Raw genomic sequence first — 26,375 nt, 5'->3', positions numbered from 1 at the left:
CAGAGAACTCTGCTTTTCAGAGCAAAACATATCCCAAACAATAACAGCATCCTGTTTGAAAACACTAATCCCCAGTGTTAAAGAGACAAAGTAAAGGTAACTTAATCATGGAGAAAATTACTTCATGGTTACTTAGATTTTGAATCTGTAAATTATCTTAAAGAGAGATCATGGATGATAGATATCTCCTATGAGATATGTCAAGACTAATGAGTGTAAATGGAATGTATCTCCTGTATATGTGCTTGTTGTGAGTAAGTTGGCTAAATAATATACCCCCCCCCCCCCCCCAACAAAAATATAAATAAATAAATAATTAAATAAATAAATAAATTATTATCATTATTATTATTATTATTATTATTATTATTATTATTATTATTATTATTATTATTATTATTATTATTATTATTTTAAATAATGATAATAATAACAAAATAAAAAAATAAAATACAAATAAAAAATAAAATAAAAAAGCAAAACATTTTCCAGGCTAAGGTGTTCCTCAAGGTTCTGTCCTTGGTCCTTTTCTGTTCATTTTCTCAATGCTTCCTTTTAGGTGGATTAGTTTTGATTTTAAAGAGCTTTCACTTTGTATGACTGCCAATCTATAGAAACATATTGCTGGGGGATAACAGGTTTCTACATGTGATGCAAAGTTATTGCCTCACCCGATCTACCTCTGGACTTTCACAAATTCAAAACAGGACTCAAGAAACACTTTTGCTTATCTCAGATAGACATCATGCGTGATATGTTCTCTTAAATGGGTGTTTTTGTGGTCAAGAGGGAGACAGTGCATTTCTTATGTTTCTTTTTATGCACATGGTGGGTTATTTACTCCTGCTACCCTTTGAAGAGTAAAAAGTATGTCCAACACTTTGCCTCCGGCTCCGGAGACACGAACTGATGATAATCTGCATTCAGAATCATTTCTTAAAACTTGCAAACAGCCAAATAAACTCTCCATTTAATAATGTTGGCACAGGATTTTTCACTGTCATAAGCTTTTAGTAGCCAAAACCCCTAACGTGTTTCTAAAAATACTGTCCCGATGTCAAAAGTAGAAGTAACACATGCTCAGAAGTGTGTGCAGCATATTAAGATCTGAGGCGAACAACAGCTTGGTTTGTCTGTCTGTATCTCTGTCCTGCAGCGACCTCACCCAACTTCCAGACCAACAAAAGCTTCCTCTGTGGACCTGAGACACAGCTATTAGATCTCAAAGTCCACGTTACCACCGCCCAGGGGTAGTCACTGGTCAGAAAACACACACACACACTCACGGTCACACACACACATACACACACAGGCTTACTTTTCTATTGGCAGACATTGTAACTTCTCTGTGTTGTGATTGGCTGCTGTGGGAGCTGACACAGGGCCTGTGCAGGCTTTGACAGAGAGGTGTGGACTGCAGGATGACAAAGGGCACTTGGGATGTGGTAAAGATATCCACTTGCTGTAGGGGCTACTGGGCTGTGTTCTGCTGTGTATCACCTTACTTACATAATTGGGTCCATACGAGCACCAAATGGCGCCGGCTGTGGCGCCCAACAGACAAGAAAGGCAGAGTTTACCAGAGAGTGTTACCTGTCACCTGTGCTGTCCTTCCTCCCCTCTGAGATGTTTTCTGTCTCTGTGGGGAGAAACAGACAAACTGACTCATCGGATTCAAGGAGGCTTCGGTCTTCACTTCCTCCGTATTCTCTATAACACAATGGTAATTGGTGGGAGTGGGCGTGTGTGCATCTGCTGCAATAACCCCCCTATACACACACACACATCATCAGACCTCACTCCTCCTCTTCATCGCCCCAGCCCCCACCCTGTTGAAAGCTCATTAAAAGACCTGCTGTTAATGAGCTAGAGGGATCATAGAACATCATTTTCATTGGAGGGGGGTTAGGGCCAGAGATGCTGGTGCAGAGGTTTTTGTATCCTTAAAAATGGAGTCAGCAATTATCCCAACCCCTTGACACTCCCCACCCACCCTGCCCTGCCTCCTAACATGCCCACAAACAATAACCAACCTGCCCCCCCTCCTCAATTTAGTATCCTGAGAAACCTTTTCTGCTTGTGTCCCATCACAGATCGCTGCACCCATCGCTCAGCCTGCAGGATGACAGACACCAACTCAAGTATACCTACACACACACACACATAACAGTATGGGGCGCACACACACACACACACACACACACACACACACACACACACACACACACACACACACACACACGCACGCACACAGCTTGAATTACATTACAGTGTTTCCAGACAAAGCCAGAAACATCACAAGGATGTAAACAAGGAGCGAGGGTCCCCAATCCAAACACTCGCATTAAAAATTAATAAGTCAATGCTGACTGTGGTCCTCAGAGGAACAACCAACACTGACTACGACAACGTCCTGGTGAGATGAGATGCTTCAAAATAGTTTCAAAAGCTTTGTTGTTGGTACCAGAATAAGAAATAATAAAATAAAATCTGCATTAGAGATCAGAAAAATGAGACGGGAGGGGGAAAGACAACAAAACAAAACATCGCACCTCAATCCTTTTTTATTGAGGCTCCTCGATTACAAAATGGTGTCAAGTTTACAAAGACAGCAGAGCAGTACAGCTTCACAACAGCCAGTGTTTAGCGTAAAGGAGAAGAAGCTAGGAAAAGTGGAGGCAGATATATTAATAACTAGAGAAGTTGCATTTCCTTGCAGCAAATGCGTTGAAATGCTGAAGCTGGAAAAGTTTGAATAAAAGTGGAAAAAACTGAAAATGTAAAATAAAGGAAAAAAAAAATGTTAAGAGAAATGAGGAAAAGACAATGAGTGGATAAAGAAAGTGGATACAGTGGAAATGTAAATCAGCCTACAAAAGTTAAAATAATTAAATAAAAAGAGAGAGAAACCAAACAGTGAAATCTCAAAAATGTAGAAGAAAGCAGAAATCTATGATTAATGTGTAAATGAGATGAGGAGAATTAGGACCAGTTTAATGTGTGAACAGAGTCTCGAGTCAAAGTCTGCAAAAGGTAGAAAGAGTTGAAGTTGAAGGAGTAGCAGCCTTTTTTGTTTGATTTGAGTCAAGTTTGAGAATTTTATGGCAGGTTAATCGGCAGTTTTTTTCAGTAGCAGCAGCTGCTTCTCTCAGTCAAATTGAAAACATTCCGCCCTCTGAGAGCAGGAGGAGAGGTGAAAAGAGTGAAAAGTTTGTGTCGCTTAGACAGTGAAATCTCAAAAACAGTTGAAGATATTAAAAAAGTTATTACAGATATCAGTAGTGGAAAGATCAGTGAACATTTTAAAGCAAAAATGAAGTCTGTAAGTGGGAGTAAGCTGAAGTTAGAGCTTGTTGAAGTTGAAGCAGATTTTAGTCAGAGGAGCTGAAATTTCCCATCTGTTTAACATAGAGAAATTTTTTTGGAAAAAGCTGAATAAATCAAAAAGTTTAATAGTTAGAAAAGTGAAAAGATATAGCACACTATTCCTAAACAAGCTGAATAGTTTAAAAGTTGAACGGTGAAAATCGGACAAAATTTGAAGGCTGTGAAAAGAGCCAAAAAACGTACGGAAGAATAAGAAGTTTAATAAAGTCACCGGATAACAATATGTTGAAATGCTGAGTCAGCATTTCAACATAATAATAACAATAACATGTACAGCGACAGCAATTAATGTACAAATATTATCCCTGAACAGTTACACTGCACTTAGTCCAAATCATTCAATACGCAGCACGAAGGGGGAAGTTTTCCCCGACACGAATGCAAGTAGAACTCAGATATTGTAACACAAAGTCATCACAGTAGTCGAGAAAGTTGGAGCCGTTGTACCCGACAGCTTTGTCCTGTGGTGTGTGTCAAATCATTCTATTTCCTCAAGCTAAACGTGCATCTTGAGGCTTATATCCTCAAGATTAACGTGTCAGAAGTATGACAAAACAGCTGCAGACACACATCGCAGGGCAGAGCATTCGTGTCAAGGTGTCACCTGAGGAAGTTTTCCTGGTATGTACACAAAAAAACAATCGAACCAAACTCAAAAACTCACTCACTCAAGTGCTCGCCTGGCGGCTGTCCACGAAGCTTAACCAATTCACCCTGTAGTTTTACCACAAACATGCAGCGTCCATAAATAAGGAGGAATTCAAACACAGGAACAAAAGAAAGTAGAGAAACAGGAACAGGTTCAAATGGCTGCAAAAACATGCACGAGCTTTAAGCAGTCCGGCACTTTACAAATGTAAACAATGAAAGAGGAATCACCATCACAAGAAGAGATACAACTAGAGGAAATAATACACACCCGTTTCACATGGAGTTAAATTGCATTTTTTTATGCATAGAAACTAACAGAGATATAACCCTCAGCAGATGAGACTTAGAAGTCTCCCTATTCACATTTACAATGTTAGAAAAAAAGCAAAAACAGAAAATCCTCCTCACACACTGTCGCTAAGTCAGGAGCACAACCTCGCTGGGCCCTGCGAACCCTGTAAACATTAAGTGACAAGTGTTGTGACAAGCAAGCGCCTTTAAAAAGAGAAGTGTGAGAAACTGCAGGCAGGCAGTGTTTGGATTCATTTCTCTCCCTGCGTCTGTTCAAACATCTTAAGTCTTTAAAAGGTCTTCACGAAAGAAAAAACAGCTACAGTAGCCAGCAAAGTGTGACCTCTTTTTGAAAATATATTAACAAGTTCTATTGCTAAGTTTTTTTTATTTCAGTATACCCCCATCTCTTTATTATTTGACAGTTAGTAGTCGTCTCCACCTGTCCAGTGGGTCACCAGAGAGATAAATCACTCGCTTTTTGCATCCTGCTCTGCAACATGGTGATCAGTTTCCTGTGTCGGTGTGGACTGTGGTGATGCACTTCCTTTTCGAGAGCTCTGGTAATCTCCCTGCTGAATGTCACAGCCTTGTTTTTTTTTTCTTTCTCTCTGTGGTCGAGAGAAACTGTAGGCACTTGGTTTCAGCAGCAGCTTTGCATACAATCATGACAAACACGGCTGCTGTGTGCCTTGGTGCTGGCAGAGAGGACGGAGGGCGAGGACTGCCTGCTGCTTTCCACTCTGCTGCAGATTTCAGTGTGACGTGACTGTCAGTTCAATGATGGGATGACTTCTCTTTTAAATGAGTGGGCGACTTAAATCCTGTACAGTGCTTTTTTTAAAGTCAGTTAGAGAAGGAGAGAGCCTCTCAGGGACCAGAACTCAAAGCTAAGCTCACTTCTGCTTTGCTCTCAGGTGGGAGATCACCCACTCTGTCCGAGCTCCCGCTGTTTTCAGCATATTCTTCTAGGCTTTGCCCCTCCTCCACTTCCATGCTTTTCACTGCATCACTTTGTGATTTTCCCTCCGTCTCTATTTGATCCAGGCTTGCTTCATCTTCCTCCATTTTCACCACAACTTCTGCCGCTGCTTCTTCAGCTTTTATGGCAGCCAGAGTGTCCGCGGCACTGGCCTGTGCATAAGCTCCAACACTGGCATGGCTCAGGCCATGAACTTTCTTCAGGTGTTTCTCCAGAGTGGCGTACACGGTGAAGGGCACAGAACACAGCTGGCACAGGAAAGAGGCCTTTGCACCCTGGGCGCCATGGGTCTTCATGTGGCGTGTGAGCTTTGAGCTCTGGGCACAGGCGTAGTTGCACAGGCCGCAGCGGTAAGGTCGCTCTCCTGTGTGGCTTCGACGGTGCACGGTCAGGTTGCTGCTGTTTCTGAACTGTTTACCACAATACTCGCATGCTTCATCTTTCTTCTTCCTACCCGCTGAACCTGCAGGTGTACTGCTCAGGTTTCCTCCTACTCCAACACTCCTCCACTCATTCTCCCTCTGCCACTCCTGCACCGCCTCGCTGACTTTGGCTGAGCTCCACTCCTTCTCCCGCTCAATGATCTCTCCCCTTTCGTTCTCCCACTCTCCAACTCCTCGCCCTCTGTCGCCCATCTCAGGACGTTTGGGTGTACAGTTTCCACTTGCGATGCCGCTCTCGCCACTACCCCCTGTCTCTCCGCTCTCCAGTGAGCCCTCAGAGGGGCTGGCACAGGGTGAGGTGTGCTGGGCCTCCCCCTGCCCCTCCACCTCCTCATCCCCTCCCTCTCCACCCTCTCTCTGGCGCTGGTACAGTCTCAGTAGCTCCCTGTCTGGCGGCCTGACCTGTGATGTCAGCACCATTAGGCCTGAGGCGATGGACGGGTGTTTGGGCAGGGTCAGGTCCAGCTCGGAGGAGCCCTGTGCTCTCATGTCTGTTCCAACCTTCCCCACTGACTGCATCTGAAGCCTGCCACGTCTCCCTACATCCTCCTCCATCACCATCATCTCCACAGGTTCATACCCGCTTCCTGCACCTCCAGCCTCCCTGTGATGGCTCCGTATGTGACGGGCTAGCTGACCACTCTGGGCAAAGGCCTGCCCGCACACCCCGCAGTGATAGGGGCGATCACAGGCGTGAGCCCGGCGGTGGGTGGAGAGGGCAGCCAGGGAGTGGAAGTTCTGGCCACAGAGCTCACAGTGGAAGTCACCCTGGAGGGCACTAGTCTGAGGAAAGGGAGAGGCTGCAGGTGGGGAGGAGGATGGAGACAGCACCAGGCCTCCGGGTGAACTGCGGGTGGTGGTGTTGTTCCCCTCAGCGAGCTCTCTGAGCCGCACAGAAAAGTTCAGCGCCTGCAGATTACTTGAGGAAGAAGAGACAGAGGTGGTTTGTGTCTGACGTGAGCGGCTGAGGCGCAGCGCTGATGGCTTAAAGGCCGAGGCGAGGGCCTGGCTCAGGTGCCGAGGGTCTAGAGTGGCTGCGGCAGTCTTGAGCCCTGCTCTTCCTCCTCCTCTTTTTGTGTCAGTGCCCTCCTCCTCATCTTCCTGGTAGATGCTGAAGGAGTGTGTGTGCTGAGCATGCTGCAGGAGTGACCATGCAGAGGGAAACACACCTTCACACTGCTGACAGGTGAAATAGGAGGGCTCCTCGAGCACTGGAAAACAAAGAAGAAATTAAGTTAGAAAAAGGATACACAGTATAAAATCACAGACTTATGTAGCAGCTAACATTCAAACATGCAGCTGGGAGTGCTCTCCATATGAATGAATGCACTGAAAATAGGAGCTAAAAATGTAAACAGTTTAAAAAAGATTTAAAGGACTAAGAAAATAAGTACAGTGAAAACAGTAAAAAGTTAGTCTTAATGATAATACTTTTGTTTGAACAATGATTTAAAAAATTCAGTCAAAAAACTCTAAGTCCAAACCCAGGTTTAAAATTTTCAAAAACAGAATTTAAGTCTTTTTTAAAAAGTCAGGAAGAGTGGGAAAGAGTGAGATAATGTTAGCTAAAACACCATGAGTTCCAAAGTTTTGGAGCATAAATCTCTCAAGCTTTTGCTTCTGTAGGACCCAAGATGTAGTTAAAAATGTAAATATAACACTCTCTGACCTTTTGGTGTTAATTTCCACTTAGAGTAACAATAAAAAGATTGCTTCATACAGATAAAAAACCTTATAACCAAAGTTTTGGGAACATTTTGGAAGCACAAGCACAATATCTTGAGTTAGCTGCCCGCTAACATTAAATTATCTGACAGTTGTCTTTTTTCAGACCAAGGAATCTTTAAGTAAAAGTAATGTTTATCCTCTTTATAAAGTCAAGACAAACTTTTTCTCACTATTTTTGTTCTTTAAAAAAAATAACTCCAAAGGGAAACACTTGATCATCCTCTGTTACAGCATCTAAAAGCTAAAGTATCTAGAAGCTGTTGGCTAACGTACAACTTTTTAGCAAAGTGTTGCCTCTTTTTGGTACAAGCAAACTCGATCTTCAAATAAATATTCAGGTGGGTTTGTCATCCATATGTATGTAAAACAATTATTAACTCACTCAAAGTCCCTCAGAAATTCCTGTAGGACCCACCCAATAGATTCTCTATTGCTGCTAAACACCTTGTCTTAGCTTAAAAGCTAGCTGCGTACTCTGTCTGTCGTTTGTAGTTATTTATCTAGAGATGTGTCATTTATGACAGTATTATAAACTAAAACATTAAGCCAAAACAGTAGATTTTAGCCTTGAGTGCAAGTCATTTGGGTTTTAGAAGTCAAAGTAAAGCATCTGAGAGCTGTTAACTAACATCTTGCTAGCTACAGGCTGCTTTTTCAAAAGTTGCACCCCTGAAACAAAGATATAATACTTTACCAAGTATGATTTAAAGCTATTTTTCTAAGTGGGCAGTATTTGTCTTTTTATTTTCTTTTATCTTTAACTCCTCCCGAGGGACATACCTGTTAGTTTTCTGTGATTTCCAACACAACATACAAATTAGCCGCTCAGCCTGTTGACCAATTGACAATAACAGCTTTACAGCTACACAAGTGAATTTTAAATATTAAACTAATTCCAGAATAACTAAGGAGGCATCACAGACTGATAAATATTTACTTAAATATAACTCTGTTGAGAAATGGGCCATGAGCAGGGATGGTAAGAACAAAATAAGGGAAAAGTTTGGCCTAAAGCAAAGTGGGAAAATGGGTCTCCGGAAGCTGAAAGGCCAGCACAGAGTTACATCTGGAGATATTTTTATGTGCAGATAGCTTTGTCTTCTAACCGAGAGCCTCTCTCCAATTAAGCTGCAAATTGCTAATTAGCAGAACGTAGCAAACGAACGCTTTATGCAAATCAGGCACTGACTCAGCCTGCTTGACAAATGAGGCCTTTCTGCATAAATCAAAACTGGAGAGAAGATCCCCAAATTGAGGGGGAAAACAGTCTTTTTTTTCCTCTCTCCTTCTTTTTTGGAGAGGTTCAAAGCCGACTCTGGTATAAGCCTCTTTCATGTTTCCTCAAGTCAAATCCTTCTGTATTTTACTGGAGGGGGGGAAAGGAGGAGAACGAAGATGAAAAAGAGAGCAACTGTTTCTTTCTCTCCTTTTCCCCTTTTTTCACTCGCACCCTCCCTCTTTTCTCTGTCTGGAGACGAAAGGAGCTGCGCTGTTCATGTCCTTTAACCTAGCCCGAGGAGAAAAACCCAGGAGAAGTTGAGATACTTCTTTTAAAAATAGGGTGAAGAGTGAGCGCAGGAAAAAGAGGGAGGGAGGGAGGGAGATAGGTAGGTCAGGGCTCAGGAGATAAAAAGAAAATGAGATAAAAAGATTATAATGTAGTGCGGGGGGCCAGGAGACACCACGAAAATATGTCACCCCCTTTGGATTGTACTTGAGACCCATCCTCCAACCTCGGCTCCTCTTCCTCACCCCTACCACCCCCCAAAACCTCCAAATCTTTCCCTGAGGGGGGGGGGCTTTTGTCTCGGGGTCCTGGAGTGAAACACAATACCCAGCCGGTTTCTCTCTCCTTCTCTCACTCCTCGCTTTTTTTTTGTAAGGATTCCCATTTGGCCCGGGGTAGCACTTGAATATTAAGCAGAAGCAATAACTACTAATTAAAAATGCAGATTGGCTGGGAGCACTAACGAGCAGCAGGCAGAATCTCTTTTCCCTTGGGAGGCAGAGGGAGGAGAAAAGAGAGGAGGACGAGGAGGAGGAGGAGGAGGAAGGAGGGGAGGGAGAGGGGGCGAGAAATTGAAAGAGGGCAAAGCGAAAGTGTGTTGAAGATGGGGGGAAGAAATAAGCATGAGGAGGAGGAGGAGGGGGTGGTGTTGGAGATGAGGAGGAAAAAAAACAAACAAGGAGAATAAATAAAAAGAATGAGACAGATGCACGCGGCTCTTCAGTAATCCACCCCGCTCCCTCTTCCTTCTCCTCCTTCTTTCTCTCTGTTTTCACTCTGTCCTCGAATACAGAGAAGCGACGCAGGGCCTGTCTGCTGTGGGATAACTGCTTTTTCACTTTCAGTCATCTCTGAAGCATCTGATGATCAGTTTCCCTCCCACAAAACAAGTCAAACAAGACTTCCTATCACCGACCAGGCTGCAGGATGCCCTCTAGAACAAACTGTCCTTTGCCACTTCAACACGCAAAAACTTTGCCACCAACTATAAAAACTGCAGAGATAAAAACTCCATAAAAGCTGAGTTAAACTTACAATTATGCAGCCTACATCTGCTAATGAAACTTTAATCCAAACTTATCCACTCTTGCATTATTCACATGCTCTTTCCCCTCTTTGCCCTCCTGCTCATGTTCCTGTGTAATCTAGCGAGCGCCACATTACCAAATTTATGTCCTCTTAAGTGAGAGATGAAAAACACAGTTTAGAAAAAACAAAAAAACAAAAAGAGGTTGTGGACCAACGGAAATGGTGCATGTGCCAGTCCCCTGAGCGTTATTCAGAGGAAGGAACTGCTAACGTGTGTGTACATGACATGGGAGGGTTTCAAAATATGCAAAGGAGCACTTGTGCGGACTGCGAGTGTGGAGGAAGATGCTTCATCTTTCTGCAAGCACAGACCACAGACGCTGCTTCACCATGGAGATACAGCCTGATGTTTAACTGTGATTAGGGTCAGGAGGAAACTCCTCAGCGAGAAAAAAGGTGTGGCCACTTCTGGTGAAGCTCAACTCTGAGGAAAGCTGGATCAGTGAGAGATTTGTACGCTGATTTTTGATGCTTTTTGTGTGGATGGAGGCTGGCTTGCTACGCAGGAAATGTGACAACAAGATGACTAAGAAATGATGTTAAAGAGGATCCCAGGGGCTCAGGTAGCTCGGCCTCGGGCAGAACATGTGGGAGATGGTGGAGGAGCTGCACATGATGCAATGCCCTCCATTACAGTGTCATGACAGCACTGCATGAAACCGTCTCACATCCACCTATTGGGCCATCTCACACAGATGTGCCACACTGCGGCTATCTGACGTCTTCGGATTCTTGTCCATAATCACTTAAAGTGTGAGCAGTGCTTTTAGAGAGCGTGGTTTGAGTCTCACTTGTCCAGGACATGGTGGATGACAGGGAAACATGTTTACCTGTCCGCTCCACCTCAGAGACTGACAGTCAGGGAGACGAGAAGCTTCTCTGGAGCTCAGTTGCTCAGTGTTGGAGCCCTCAGGGACCCTCAGGTGCCCTCCAAACACTCCTGACGCCTATCCTTTCCACACAATTAGCCCTCGCGTCACTAACTCAAGCAGGTCTACTAAGGGCAACGGCTAGCTAATGAGCTGGACTCGAGAGGTAGGGAGGGGACCAGTTGTTAAATGAGGAGGGGGTCGGTTGAAGGAAAAAAAACAAAACAAAACAAAAAACAGAGTCACTAATTAGCAAGCTGCCATCTTATTTTTCTCCACCTTCTTTACCTGCTCTGCTAGGCTCCACCTTCACCCTGATGCCAGGCTCCTCCCCCCAGCCTCGCTCTCTGGACACCCCTCTCCTCAGCTCAATGAAGCCTGGCCCCAGGTTGGCGTCAGGGACGCGCTGCTGTGTTCGGTTGGCAGGTGAGGGGGGCGTAGCATTGGCGTTTGGGGCGTAGCTTGAGGAGCGGCAGCCTCCCTGCTTGTGCTGGATGAAGGCCAGGATGTGAGCCAGGGGGAACGCTCGGCTGCACTGGCCACAGGTCAGGAGGTCACGGCCATTGTCCAGAGCTTGAACCTGTGGAGGAGCAGGCGGAGGAGGAGGAAGAGGAGGGTCGTTTGTGGAGCCGGTGCCATCCGCCATGTCGGTGACATCTGAGAAAATGAGACAGAAAGTGCGATCAGTAAAAAGCTCACGTTTTAATTAAGAATACCTGGATGGGAGAAAATGATGGGGTCAATCAATGGGCAACAGATGGAGACAAGTACCTGTGCAAGATGCAACTGCTGAGCCAGAGTGGACAAAAACAGTAAACTGTTTCAGTAAACTTTGAAACAAATACACAAAAGGCTTTAGGTTTTGAATTTTAATATGATCTGGGAGTCTTTTATGGTTTTTGGAGGGGAGCAGACCACAGAAGGAAGGGTAAAATGCTGGCTTGCTTACATGGGGCGCAAAATTTAACAACTGCCAAACCAGGAAACCACTCTCTTAGTCTGTGATGGTCAAACTATGAACACCTTTAGACTTTGGCTGCTTGGTCGAACAAAAAAGAGGACATTCAAAGACCACTTAGATGAGATGTCAGGAAAATGTTGCCAGAGTCCAAATCATTCTTCTAGATTTGGGGCTATTATATATATTTTTTTCCCCAGTGGTAAAATCATCCTGCAGTCTTCTGTCTGTGGATATTTCTCTGAAAGGAGGCAGATGTCACTTCTGCTCCAATCTTTATCCTCATGTCCAAAGCACAAGAAAAGAAATCATCTCTCAACCTGAGTTTACCTAAAAGTAGTCATCACTTTCTCCTTCAAATAAGCAGAATGTGAGGACAGCAGCTAAATGTGCTAATTTTCTGTAGCTCTTTACTTCTGCTTTGAGAGCGCTGTCCAAGCTCGCTCCCATTCAAAGTGGTACAACAAGAGCTGTTAGACCTCAGTAAGTGGAACAACAAACAGGCGTGTTGACTGAAAGTGCTAGTTTCAGTTATATGCACTAAAGCAACGAGGCCAGTCTGCTCAACTCTTGCTGACCACTTCCTTTAACCCAGAACAGGTTGGTGTGCACGCTCACGCAAAGGCTGCTGAGGCCTCCAAACGTCCACATCTACAAAAACGTCAACTGTTTATCGCTGCTGTAACCACGGTGTGATGACAGGTAACATGAGTGATTTAGAGGTTTAACATTTTGACAGAGGATCTCACTCATACAGCAGCTTGCTCTTCCAGGCAGAGGTGGTAGGAGTTTCTCAACAGGAAGTGGATTGCAATAAAAACTGACTGAAGGTGTTCTAGATAAGAGTAGCCCCTGTGTTTTCAGTCTGCTTCTGATTCAGCCTGACAGAGTTTGAAGAGTACAACTCTGCAGGCATGTTCAAGAAGTGGACACAACTTTAAATCTCACTTTGGAAGTCTCACAGGTAGAGGAGGAGGAGGAGGAGCAAGGAGGAGGGTCAGAGGGCTGTTGCTTAATTCGGTCACGGGCACACCTTGATGCCTCTGCAGCGGTTGCCTGGACTGTTAGGCCTGGCTAGCACACAGGACAGGTACAGACAGTACAGTCTGAAGTCGGATCTCGCCAGTTGTTTCTGAAAAAATGTCACCTTTCCTGTTTCAGGGCCGCGCTGTTTGTGCAGACTTGCAAGGCGCGGTCACACACACACACACACACACACACACACACACACACACACACACACACACACACACACACACACACACACACACACACACACACACACACACACACACACACACTACACGGTTGAGTCAGGGCCTGTGGTCACAGCAGACACGCACCACTGGTCTCCAGTAAGAACAGTAAAACTGTAAAACATAAATGACGGTCAAGTTTCTCCCTCATGTCGTTTCATATATAACGTCTTTGTTTGTGTCCAAAAGTAAAAGCTTCACGTTCAAGCATAAAAAAAATACTTACTTTTTAAGCTTTAACTAATTAATTAATTTAGTAAAATAACTGTCACAACATCACAACATGAAGTAAGGTGGTCCAGAGTAAAAGTGTTAAACCGTCCCAGACCATCAGGAGACTGGAAGAGAAACTTGATCATAGTTTAACTCGGATATATTAATCATCATGTTCGGACCTGTAGCCTGTGAAAACAGCGTGCCAGTAAACCGGTCCGTCCTCTATGAACACAGCCATAAGAACAAACAACAAGAAAATTATCATCCCTTACTCAAATATTTAACTATAAAGCCCGCTTGAGCAATTAAAAACGCATCAATATCCACCAGAAAGAGGCCAGTGCATACACAGAGATGTGTTAAAATCCTTTTTGGATGCATTTCTTGAATTCAAAATTAACATCCATCACTTGGTGTCAAAGCGCATCCAAACCATGCGCGCAGACTGACAATAAGAGACAGTGACCTGATTTTCTTTAAGTTTCGCCCATAAACAAACACAGCACGTCCACACCTCGTGCCCACACACCGCTGCTCTTACCTTGAATCACACTCAGGTGCTGCGGTCTGCTTCCAAGTTTGCGCCTGGACATTGCAAGGGTCCAAGTGTGGCGGCACCTCTCTGAGTGCCGAACAGCAAACAGACTCAATAAACCCCCCCTGCAGAAAGAAAACAGAGAGCGCTACACGCGTCCGGCTGCTCCTTCTCCGATAAGTTGACCGAAACCCGAGCAGCGGGGACGGACTGATAAGACTGTCTGCTGGCCTCTGCCTGGACTCGCACTGAGCAGTGAAGGCTGCGTTCAAGTTCACGCTTCTTCCCCGCAGCCAGCGGAGGGCAAAAGGGGGCATGGGCGAGTGCAGGCACCGCCCGCCCCGTTCCTACGACCCTGACCCCGCCCTCCCTGGGTAAGGCTCCGCTGATACGCTCTTCTGTCACTTTGACAAATTTTAACCATCCTTTTACAGTTTAAAGGACTCTTTAGCTTTGTTATTTCAGGTTTTCCCATCTTTTAAGTGGAAATAAACACTTTTTGTAGTTCCACAGCCACTGCTATAAGAAATTACCTCACTGCGTCCCCACACAAAACTAAAGAAAGTTCAATAACTCCTTTCTTATAAATTATCCATGTCAGCTTTGGACTCATAAAACAGAAAAGGCATTAAACTTGAGTAAAGATTTCAGGAATAACGGCTCAGTGAAAAATCAAGAGCTTCACAACTGGGATTTGTCGCCACCTCCTGGTTGAAATATCAAACTACAACTTTCAGTGACAGGTACGCCGCATTTTAACAGACAGAAAGTCACTTTTCATACCCTAAAACACTACACAGAAAGGACTAAGCACAATATTTCAAAATTAACTTTTATTTTTTTGTTTTGACTTCAACATTCCACATTACTCACAACAAAAGTTATTTGCTTCTGTTTACCATTTGGCAGAGGACAGAGTATAAAAAGAGGGGTTGACAGATTGAATTCATACATGAACTTCATATGCCTTCATAAACAAACTGAGAGTATATGTCTATAAATATACTGTACAACAGCTTATGAAAGTAGTTTTAAATGATGTTGAGTGAGCATGAATTCTTAGAGCAAAGTAAAAGGCTTGAAGCAGTGTAATGACCGAATGAAGAGGTAAAAGGAGAGAATATTGCTTAGCATTACATCAATTAGCTATAATATCATGACCAATTTCATTAGATTGTGTAAATGAGGGTAAGAACAGCCCTGACCTGGTGAGACATGCACATCACTGGACCTCAAAATGGTGTGTTGTGGTGTCTTACACCAGAAAGTCAGCAGCAGATCTTTAGGTCTTTGTGTTGTATGTTTAAGCCGGGTACATCAAACAGATACTATTGGATCAGTGGTCATTTGCTGTCCCACCCTTTGACTGGTGCCATAAATAAAGAGTAATAAACAATGCTTCAACTGTCAGTGGTCCCGTTAAAGCTGATTGGTGTAAAAACTCATTTCCAGAGAGGTCTACATTGGAAAAAAATGTTCAGAAAAAAAAACAGCATGCTGGAGAAACAGTAACTCATAACGAATCTGTAGTCTTTTTACAAGTGAAGTGGAAATAAAGCAGTCAGATATAACTGATTAACGGTGCATTTAGTGAGATTAAAGGTGTCGAAGTTTAAGTGTCTCAGAGATACGGTAGTCATCAGTCCATCACTTCATATTTTCATGTGGAAGCCTTTTTTGTTTTGGTACCTATGAAGGAGTATTGTGCACAGGGTCCTGGGGGATTTATTGATTAGTATCTGTAGTAGGGACTCCTTGATCGAGACCGTGACCTCCTGAGGAAGAATGACAAACAAACAGTGTTAAGACTGGAGGAGTTCAGAAAACATCTGTGTAAGACCATAATTCACATTACTGATGTCACTGACTACAACTGTGTGTTATAGAGAAATTATTTAAATGAAATCAAATTCCAATCCGACAGAGTCTGTTATATTTTACATTCACACAAACTGTATGGTTTGTCTGAAAAAGAAGAAACAATAAATCATTACTCAACTCTGTTTTGAGTTGTTTTGTAATTTACTTTGAACTGTACCAAATAACTCAGTTGAATCAACACACTGTAAAAGCTTGTAGCAACAAAACACAGAAACTGCTGCATGTTTTTTAATACACTTATAATAAATACAATAAACTGTATACCTATGGTCACAATTTTGTACTTGCATGTTTTTTGATTAGAGAATGAGATTTGATTTTTATTTCAAGTTAGAAAATAGGCACTGATCTTTGAGAGTTTTACTTGAGATTTAAACCTCAAACTCTGAACTTTCTCTGAAATTTCAGAGGATGGAATTTTTCTCAAGAACAAACTTTAAAATCAACATATTCATTTGGGATTTGAGTACACAAGAATAGCTTCTTCAACACTGCATGTGGAGCCAACTGTGACCAGCTTTTGTGCATTAAGTGTGAACAAATCCCACAATTCATTGTGCTTGGTTGGAGATGTGCAGATTCTTGTGGCTGCTTGCATACCTTCTGTATGAGCTGTGCTCCCGGCCTGAGGGACAGAGGACAGAGACTCGATCAAAACAATAGCATGCCAGAACATCTGAAAGCCTATGAAACTGTCAGAGGACAAACGTACACCACTAAGTCAGACAGAAGCCTGACTAATTGAATATTTAACTGAGTACAGAGAAGTGTGCACACATTTAAGTTATTATTAAAGGTGATATATGTAACTATGGGTGATCAGAAGCCAAAAGTCTTACCATGTTTGGAAGGAGAGGGCGAGTGGCTCTGTCTGCCGTACTGTCTCTCCCATTCATCCCTCTCTTTCTCTCGTCTCTCACGCTCCCTAAACACAGGCCTCTGGGTCAGAACATTTCTACACACAGATACCAAACAGTCTACACACACACATTCTTACTTCATGCGGATCTTGCGTGCCATGGCGCGCAGCTCTCCTTCTCTCTCCTGTAAAACAAACAATACAGGAGATAAATGCTGCGACTTTCATCTTTTGCCACATTTTTAAAAACATATAGAGATAAAAACACAGCACACACCTGTCGCTTGTGCTCCTGCTGCTGGATCTTCACCTGCGCTGCTTTTTTATCCGCCTTGGCTGCAGGATAGAATCAAAGGAAATGAGGGGTTTCAGTAATATGATGTGACAAAAACTTACAGCTTCACACGTTTACGATTCAGAGAAAGGACACAAACACTCACACTGCTTGTTGAGCGCCTTCGCCATTTTCAGCTTCAGACGCTCCTGTGGGGTCATCTTGGGCTGCAGGTGACATGAGAGAGTTAGCACATCTAATGACAGCCCAACAGAAGTTTGTCAGTGTGTGTGTGCGTGTCATGTCAGGTCAGAGAAAGCTAGTTTTAAAGACAGTGCTGTTACATGTTTTAGCTTTATAAAGATTTAAAATGATACATAAAGCAAACCAGAGACTAAAACGTCACTTATCAAATTTTTGTTGTCTTTGTTGAGTCAACAGGCAAACTTGAAGAAAGTGTATGTGTGTAACAGAGTCCTGCACCAGGTTGTGCACATGTGACCTGCAAAGAAGTTGTTTAATGGGTTAAAAAAAAAAATTCATGAGTTTATGGGTTATAATTTAGTTTGGGGGAGAAGGTGAGATCAAAAATGTTTATTTTCGAGAGGGATCAGGAAAAATTGATCCATCACATGAGCTTTGGTCCCAACATATAGTCTTAATTTTAGGATTATAGGATGCAGCAGCGTAAAACAACAGCTTCAGGAATCTTTAAACTGATAGAGGTGGTTTAATTTTGAAATATCTGTAGAATCATGGTGAGTTTTGTAGATGCAGGTCTACAAAAGTGGACCTGCGCAGGATTCTGGTGTGTGGTCAGAGTCAAATCTGAAAAAGGATCAATCCACATGATCCTTAACACACAATAAAGACTGTCAAGAGACTTGAAAAAAGAAAGACAGCAACAGGAGGAGGAAGAGAAGTTGGATGGGGAGTGAAACAAGGGCAAGTTCAGGTCCGCTGAGTTCACAGAGTTAGGAAAGAGCCAGTGGCATTTTGTTAGACACACCCTTCAATGGGCCGTTTAAACCTGGCCAGGCAAGAAAAACTGCAGGTCACAACACTGCAGGCATGTGTAGCAGAGGCAGATAATCACTATTTGTTCATGGCAGTAATGCATGTCTTCCCTTCTCTGTGGTGAGAAGAAGTCAGTCCAGAGGATCCGGACACAACAGATAAAGTAGTGATGTGACATGATTATACTTTTGTTTTTCAATGAACAAAAAAGATTAAACGAATTCATTGGTAAACTTAAGAGGTGCTTTTGAAGGTAAAGAAAGAGCAAGTCCAGCTGTTCCTAATGTAACAGTTCATATGCTAAGCTAACTATAGCCCTGGTATTTTGTTTATAGCTAGTTAAGTTTAATTTCTCAAAATGTTCTTAAACTCATCCTCAGCTCTCAAACGTTATGAGACACAAAATAGTTTAGTTTTGGATGGTAAGGATGTGCTCTGCTGCTTGAACAGCCAGTCTGGTACTCATTCTTCTGTCCTGCATGGATCACACAATCAGTAATGACTAATCAACATAACAAAGAGTCATCTTCTTTGGGTTATGTTCACTGATTTATCAGCAGATGGCTGTGAGTTTGTTATACATTCACAGATATAGACACTGCTCTCTCTCATCCACATCTATAAGTGTGCTTACACGCCCAAACCAGATCTTCAACAGACAGGACAAATAAAGATGTCACAGCGTGTTTAAATGTTCACTCTTAACAGAGATGGCAGAGTTGATTCAGCCTGTCTGTGAGTTTGTAGAACACTTTGTAAAATACTGTCATGGTAAGTGAAATCGATAAAGGGCTATGGCTGCAGTGTGTGTCCACTTTGTGGGGGGTAAAAAAAGAAGAAGAAAAAAAGAAAATCACATCATCATTTCATTTTCTGTGGGCAACAATGGCTTCTACATCCCAGTCTGGTGGACAACCATGTCAGCCTGTCAGGGATGAGGGGGGGCGTAGACTTTAGCAAGAAACCCAGCTAGATCGAATTCTTACTGACTTTGGCAGCTCCCGTCTCTTTACCACCCGGAGTTTCAGGCCTGCAGGGAAAAGGGAGGACGGTGAGCTGGAGTGATTAAGATGTTTGGATGTATCAGAAAAAAATGAACACATTAAGTATCAAACATTATACAGTGGTCATGTCTGAATCATGGTGAAATTCCATGTTTAAGACACACTTAATCAATTTTTTTCTCATCTAAAAGGGAGGCTGTGCTCCAGATACAGGAAGCCCAATACACCAGTATCAAATGCAGAAGTATTTTATTGTGCCATTTGTATAATGTTGCAGTTAAACATCCAGAAGATGGCGCTCTATTAGCTAAAGCTCTGTCACAGATGTGGAGTCTTGACTTCAGAGCAGCTGCTGGGATGTTGGGCTAGGGCTTAAAAAAAAACACTTCCAACCTATTTAGACTTTCTTTCCTCTAATATAATCTCTTCACCCTCAGATCTCCTCAGAAGAGAGATGATAATGAGAAGCATTAAGAGAATTATTAACAGTGTTTTGGAATTCAATGTCTGTGAAGTGCTTTCTTATTATTCTTACTTTCTTAGCTTGTCACAGATGCTGAGGACAGAGAGCCCGGCTCCTCTGTGGCCGGGAGAGGGACTGTGGTTGGTGCGTTTTGGGGACTGAGAGGGACTGCGGCTGTTGCTGTCTCCTCGTCGGTGGCCTCCACTGCTTCGCCCCCCTCGCCTGTAGCTGCTCCCCTGCCGTGAGCTGGAACGGGACCTGGTAGGAAACAATAAGTGAGCTCGGGTGAGTGCTTTGTGGATTGAATTATAATGGGTTGGACACATTCTGGGATCTTACCTTGTTCGCCTGCGCGCTGATTGTCGTCTCCTGTCCCGTTCCCGCTCCCTGTCCCGCTCCCTGTCTCTGTCGCGCTCTCTGTCTCTGTTGTTAGACCGTGATCGTGTCCTGTCACGTCTCCTCCAGGATGCAGAAGCTCCATTTCCTCCTCGACCTCTAGAGTAAGATCTGGAACGCCGTCTCGATCGTGATCGGCTCCTGGATCGGCGCCCATCTCTGCCCCCACGACCACGTCTGGCACGCCGCGAACGAGAGGAAGAGCGAGAAGAGGAACGAGAGGAGGAGCGAGAGGAGGAAGAAGGGGAGCGGCTGGAGGATGACCTTCGTCTCCTGGACAAAAGGAAACACCAATTTAGTAAAAACTCCAGGAAAGCACCTAGCCTATTTTCACAACATGTTGGTTGTCCTAAATTTGAAAAAGTTACTTTGTAAAGAAAATATGTTGAGGAATAAAAGACTAATTTTAAGCAAAGTTCTACTTCTTTTAGAGGCTTTAAAGAACAATCCAAGCTTCCATTTTCTCTTTGATCATGCAGTGTGGAGTGTTTTTTTCTGCTTGATTAAAAACTACTCTTCATCTCACCTGCCACAAAAAATAAGTCTCATCTTTTCTATTTTCTCTGCCACATCGGTTGTGGTCTTTGAAATGGAAATCAAATAACATGGAAGAAGAAAGTAACCAATGAAAAGCCAGGAAGAGGGAAAGTTACCGACCGGGAGCCCCTGCTATGACCTGCAGGGTGCTGCATGCTGGAGGGGGCATGGCCAGATTGAGGAGCGGCTGTTTGTGTTGCTGCAGCAGCTTCATCGTCGCTGCCTCCGAAGCTGGTGATGAAGGTGATCTTCTCTGGGCCGGGAGTGCGAGAGCGTGACCGCGACTCAGAGCTTGACTCTGATTCAGGCCTGAGAAGGCACAAAACACAAAGTCAAACAAAAAGGTGGGAGCAAAACAGAAAATCAAAGGGGACAGAGTAAACAACTCACCGCTTGTAGGGATCGTAGGTGGGGCTGTCTCTCCTTGCATAGCTGATGCACAGGACGGTGAGGACAAATGTTAACTGCGTTTGAGGTGAGAGAAATTTAATTAGAGAAAATTTGTCTTTACTTTACCTTGGTGGACTGATTTGACGACCTTTTAGCCTCTTCTCTCTGAACTCTCTCCTTTGTCTGCGAGAACGACGGCCCTGAAGTGATAGTAAAGGTTGAAGTTACATCACATGACACACACACATTGGTGAATTCCTGAGTGGATGTTATCTTACCGAGTACATGGCCTTCTCTGCCTCCAGAGCCTTGGCATGTTTGATGGCCTCCACTTCCTCCTTGTCTTTCCTCAGCATCCTGACAAACAGGTATCGTGTTGGCAAAGTTAGATTATTGAACACAATCATAAAGATATAAGAGTCAAATATCTAACCATTTATGAAACTTCAAACTACAAATCAAAATATAAACATGACAAATCAGGAAAGGTAATAAAAATGCTGTCCTCCAAGTGTGGACAGTTGAGTTTTTCACTCTTTCCTGGTTTTACAGACAAAATTCTTCACAGGGATTTGTTAAGTTAAAAATTTTCACTGATTCAATGACGTGTAAAGTTACTGCTGGACAGCCTTACATGCCTCCTCTTAAAAAAAAAAAAATCCCAGAAAAATCCCCACTCCATGCTGTTCATTACTCAAACTCATGGAAAAACAAGAACAGCAAACCACAAAGAAAATGAAGTAAAAAACACAGTCCAGCAATTTTGTTGTCGTCATTACAGCCCTGTAGTCAACAGGTGTTGTGTTCCTCTAAACCTGTTTTTTGTCTTTCCAGTTGACCTGTGAGGTGTGATTGTTACCTAACAAAGTCTCCCTCAGCCATTCCATACGGGGTAGCTATTTTGTTTAGGTCCAACACCTGCTCCTGGTTCAGCTCATCGACGTCCACTTCCACATCTGTACACAGCAGGGAGACAAAGATATGGTGACAGATCAGGAACACTTTTTTTCTGTTTTGGTTTCTGAGGTTTTAATATTCTTCATGTGTTTATATCTAAGTTTCCTCACCAATATCCGGGATGCCCTCGTCCTCCTCTGATTCACTGTTCTCTGAGTTGTCTTCATCTTTGTCTGATGGGGGATCTGGCTCTGCCACAGTGCTGTCTTCATAGGTGTAACCAATGGCGGCCTTTTTTTCAGCAAGTCTGCACAAAGAGAGAAAGGGATTAATAAACCAATAACAAATTCTGACAAAGATGGTCACGTTTGTATCCACAACCCAGAAACAATCTCTTCAGTGACATACTTTTTCTTTTCTTCCTCATTTGGCTTCTGCAGGCCACCATACAGCTCATCCAGGTAGATCTGGTACAAGCACTGCTCCTCAGAGACTGTGGGGACAGGAGACTGTAAGAGCTCAAGACAACAGAAAAATCAACCGACAGTGCACAGAACAAAAATTGCGATGAGTACGCAAGGAGAAAAGTATCAACAAGGGGTTGAAGGTCGTTTCAGTCCAACAGCCCTCTAACACCCCCATTATTGTTTGAAACAATTGTTGAGAGGAGGGGCACAGTGATTGTGTACTTGTGTATGAAGTATAGCACACTGACGCACACCTCTCTTGTTGAATCATGCCTGGGTACAGCTCACTTGCAGTTGTACTGCCCTAACAAGCTGGACTTCAGGGTTGAAGCGTGCTTGAGCACAGTTCAAACGGCCAGTGTGACCTTACCCTTAAATTCAAGTCATATTTGGGGTCTTTCAAAGACTCACTTCTCATTGAACAAGACTCTAAAATGTAAAACGTAAGCATGTTCTGCTTAGCATTAAAAAAAACCTCCCTCATAACTGTAAAAGGCTCCAGTTCATAGAACTTAAAAACATTGTTGTAAGCAGTCTGAAAATGCAACCAATACATTCAGAAAACAAGTTAACTTAAAATCTCCCTGAAGCTACCATGGGACATTGACTGCTGAAACTGAAACTATACACTGTGCTGCCCAGGTTAAATAATACACATTTCTGATTCTGTGTTGATGAAAGAACATTAAATAAGGAATCTAAATAACATACTGTTTGCGAAGTCATTCTGTACAAGGCCTCTGTATCGCTCATAATTGCACTTCCTCTCCTCCATCTCCTGCTCCGGGGTTCTGTAACAAGCAAAAAAACAGGAAGATATTCACTTCACTGAACATTCAAAAGTCTCACTGCACTGAACACTTCTTTTCTGACTGAGGCAGAAACATTAGAAGCCGAGACAGTACCAAGGAAGAAAATGCAACGTTAAAGCCTAAAAACTTTGGCCTTAAGATAATTTCAAGTGGTCAACTGATACTGTTTTTTTTTTTTTTTTACAGTCGATGTCCAAAACCAGTATTTACTTTGCAGGTTGCCTAATGGCAGATACACTCCTGATCAAAATCTTAAGACCAGTTGAAAAATTGCACAAATTCATATTTTGCTCCATTGGATCTTAAGAAGGTTCTAGGTAGAATTTCAAAATGCAAAAAGAAGAAACGGGAGTGAAACATAAAAACAATTTGAGTAAGCTATTTATTGCAACATTCTGAACTCTGCTGCCTTAAATAAATAAATAAATAAATACAGCTTTATTGTGAAAACTTGTGTTTACAAAGACACCAGCCTTTCTTAAGATATCAAACACTGGCAACAACAAACATTATTATCTAACTTCTTTATTTCAAGGTTGGTAGTTCAAGCCAGACAGTTCTATTTCAAGCAGCTCCTTACAGAAGCAAAATTTTTAGATTTCACTTTAAGATACAACAGCACAAAATGTAAATTTGTGCAATTTTTTGACTGGTCTTAAGATTTCTGATCAGAAGTGCACATAAATTTCATATTATGTTTATTTTGATGATTTTACACGTTTTTTTAAGCTGGTATAATGTTATAATGGATATAAGATTAAATCATGATGTACACTGGGTTTTGCTATAGATCCCACAAAAGACTGATATATATTTTAGAAGCAACATCAAACTGCATGATTCAGTTCATCAAAACAGAATTTTTATGTAACACCAGCCAATTACTAAGTCACAGTTAATATGCTATCATGTAGCTTGAGAAAAATATATGATTGTTTAATAAAACCGATAAAAAAATCATACATACATTTATGCAGAGTGTAAAATGTAAAGAAATCAAAGCAGGTAGTTACAAAGATGGACTGCATTTATTAACAGTTTTCATTCATTCATTCCTTTTCTGAACCACTTAAATTCAGTTATTTGGAATCATTAACAATGGAAACAGTCTGATATTGGGTAATTTCAAGACTTACGGTGTGTTGAGCAGTGGAGGTGTGTACATGGGGATGTAGTCCAGATGAGCCCTGACATCAAACCTATCGATCATGTTGTTGGCATCTCCCTGCCATGGCATCCTTCAGACAAACACAAACAAGTTTCACGTCTTGAGCAGATAAATTAGGAATTTGGTCTGTGCCATGGAGAGTACATGTAGTGTGTGTTTCCTCACATGTTGATGGGGCTCTCTGCAGCCAGGGCCACGGCTGGATCCAGATGGATCTTATAGGCTCGACCATGAACCTGCAGGAACTGAGCCGGATCTTTTTTCTGGTAAGACAAAACAAGAGGCAGACAAACACATTACCACTGAATTAAAGAGGAAATATGCCTGAACTAAGCCGACAAATCACCTTTATAGTGTACAGAACTCTGCTGATTTACTCCACCTTCATGCCAGGGTTAGATATGGTCACAGTTTAAACAGGAGAGTCAATCAAACAAAACCACCTTCAACAAATAAAAACAAGCGGTAGATGTAGGAGTCTTTGTGCTTAAGTAAACTTATTTCTTGGTTGTAAGGAAGAGAGAAAGATAAAATGCTCCCTGTTGAATCTCTGTGAAAAACGCTTTTCACTCTGAGGAACACGTCTTTTCTTGATGCTAACAGTTTTCTGAGGATCAAAGTTGCTTGTGCAAGACTCTTACAATCTTCTCATAGTACTCTCGCCGGCGCTCTCCTCTGCGTTTATAATCCACCATCATGCCACGGAGCTTGCGCTCGTGCTTGCGGGCCTCCTGCCACATGACGGCTCCGCTGGGGGTGGGGGCGCGGCGGGGCACGGCTGCTGTAGAGGGAAAATTTGGGACCATTAGAAGAAACATGACAGTGACAGAATAGAGATGTACAAACACTACACTGGGTCTAAATCTTACAGATTGAGGAACACAAGAATTCCTCTTTATACATGGTGACACCTAGATATCCGTATTGCATTATAAGCAGTGAGAGGAATACAGCACAATTTGTAAACACAAAACTGATTTGATTTGATAAATCAAAAATCTAAAAATTAAAGCCACATTTCTTCTTTATAAAGCTTAATTGCAAAAACTTCTGTTTGCACAGATAACAATATTTCTAAGGATATTTAACTTACAACTACAAACATAATTAAACTTCTTTATTTATAAGTAGACAAGTGAAGCCTGACATATCTTAAAAATTTAAAGCTGCACCTTGCAGAAGCAAAGCTAATACATTTTACTTTTTCAAATACGTTTGAATAATAAACTAGGGTAAAATCGGATGAATTTGAACATATTTCTGCTTTTATTTTGCTGAGGTTTCAGTCTTTCAACTAACTTTTATATGTGAGATGAATTGCAACACCAAAACATGTAACAGTACGGCAAGTACTGGAATGTAGCATATTTTAAAACAGCGTCACAACGCTGTCGTGACCTTTAATGATATGTTAGACACATTTCAACTCAAAACAGGAGATTAACTTCAGTTTTAACTCATTTCATTTATTTTTTATTTTATACTTTAACGTGAAATTAGCAGCTAAATCACCAAGAGCAAGGGGGCTAACCTTGCGTCTATAACCAACGTTGCAAAACTTCTAACATCACAGCTTGATTTAAGTCCAGAAAATTACATTCAAACCTGCCATTACCCAGTCCCTCTAATGCTGCTGGATACAAACGATGTGATACTATATGAGGAATCTTATAAGAGTGACTGTGAATTTTGTAACATGAGGATTGAAGCGGTTGCGCATGTAGCTCGGGCCTAAACTGCAGTTAGCCCAACTTAGCCTAGCCTAATTTAGCTTAGCTTGCCTGCAAAACCGTTATGGACACTGTGCGTATCTAAGCAGACAAAATATTGAATGCCACTTCAGAAGAGAAATTACAGTCTTCGTTACGTAATCTATGCTTACCTGTTTTGATGAACACCAACAGAAACTGGGTTATTCTTCGGTCTGCCGAAGGCTATTTGTAGCGCTGTGCTGCTGTCACACGCCTCCTTAGTCGGTCTGTATTAAGATGCATGTCGGTGTAGTACCGACACAAGCCTGCAGGGGGCTTATTGGCAAGTTATTTTTCTATTTAGGTCAAACACCGCTTCCAGTAGGAGTAGATATTTGACATATCTATGATTATGGATTCCTTTTTTGAATAAATAAATAAATAAATAGATAAATAAATAAATAAATGTGCGCATGTAACCTGTAATTACCATCTTTGTATTGTTGTCACTTGCTGTTAATTGATTTTAAAGCACTACATGGACTTGTCCCTGAATATATTTCTGAGCATTTTCCCAACAATGAGCCAGCCTGTTTAAAATCCTCTG

The 26,375-nt window shown here is 42.5% G+C and overlaps 2 protein-coding genes across 4 annotated transcripts; both read right to left on the bottom strand.

Moving 5' to 3' along the window:
* Positions 1 to 1,553: 1,553 nt before the first annotated feature.
* Positions 1,554 to 14,192, bottom strand: znf296 (zinc finger protein 296). 2 transcript variants are annotated; one of them, XR_012599163.1, is made up of 4 exons: positions 13,919 to 14,192; positions 11,236 to 11,604; positions 4,056 to 6,965; positions 1,554 to 1,639 (listed from the first exon to the last, which is right to left on the bottom strand). XR_012599163.1 is itself a non-coding variant. In XM_074680433.1 (3 exons), the coding sequence occupies exons 1-3, from the start codon at positions 13,968 to 13,970 to the stop codon at positions 5,200 to 5,202; spliced, it is 2,187 nt and encodes a 728-aa protein (XP_074536534.1). In that variant the 5' UTR covers positions 13,971 to 14,192; the 3' UTR covers positions 3,645 to 5,199. The 2 variants fall into 2 exon arrangements, 1 of the variants encoding a protein (XP_074536534.1); XM_074680433.1 differs by lacking the exon at positions 1,554 to 1,639 and having other exon boundaries at positions 3,645 to 6,965.
* A 569-nt stretch (positions 14,193 to 14,761) lies between these two features.
* Positions 14,762 to 26,072, bottom strand: clasrp (CLK4-associating serine/arginine rich protein). Of its 2 annotated transcripts, XM_074679546.1 has the most exons (21): positions 25,960 to 26,072; positions 24,719 to 24,858; positions 24,243 to 24,340; positions 24,046 to 24,147; positions 22,809 to 22,888; positions 22,039 to 22,123; positions 21,801 to 21,937; positions 21,593 to 21,689; positions 21,012 to 21,090; positions 20,860 to 20,933; positions 20,734 to 20,775; positions 20,464 to 20,652; positions 19,750 to 20,079; positions 19,483 to 19,668; positions 18,934 to 18,973; positions 17,093 to 17,153; positions 16,930 to 16,988; positions 16,791 to 16,837; positions 16,633 to 16,718; positions 16,394 to 16,418; positions 14,762 to 15,687 (listed from the first exon to the last, which is right to left on the bottom strand). In XM_074679546.1, the coding sequence occupies exons 2-21, from the start codon at positions 24,815 to 24,817 to the stop codon at positions 15,645 to 15,647; spliced, it is 1,959 nt and encodes a 652-aa protein (XP_074535647.1). In that variant the 5' UTR covers positions 24,818 to 24,858; positions 25,960 to 26,072; the 3' UTR covers positions 14,762 to 15,644. The 2 variants fall into 2 exon arrangements, 1 of the variants encoding a protein (XP_074535647.1); XR_012599112.1 differs by lacking the exons at positions 14,762 to 15,687; positions 16,394 to 16,418 and having other exon boundaries at positions 18,930 to 18,973.
* Between the last annotated feature and the right edge of the window lie 303 nt (positions 26,073 to 26,375).

This window comes from Halichoeres trimaculatus, unplaced genomic scaffold (assembly GCF_033239565.1).
Source record: "Halichoeres trimaculatus isolate MK-OKI-2021-1 unplaced genomic scaffold, fHalTri1.1 fHalTri1_scaffold_9, whole genome shotgun sequence".
Taxonomy (NCBI): Eukaryota; Metazoa; Chordata; class Actinopteri; order Labriformes; family Labridae; genus Halichoeres; species Halichoeres trimaculatus.
The sequence above is the reverse complement of the archived record's forward strand: the minus strand, read 5'-3'. Positions and strand labels throughout refer to the sequence as shown.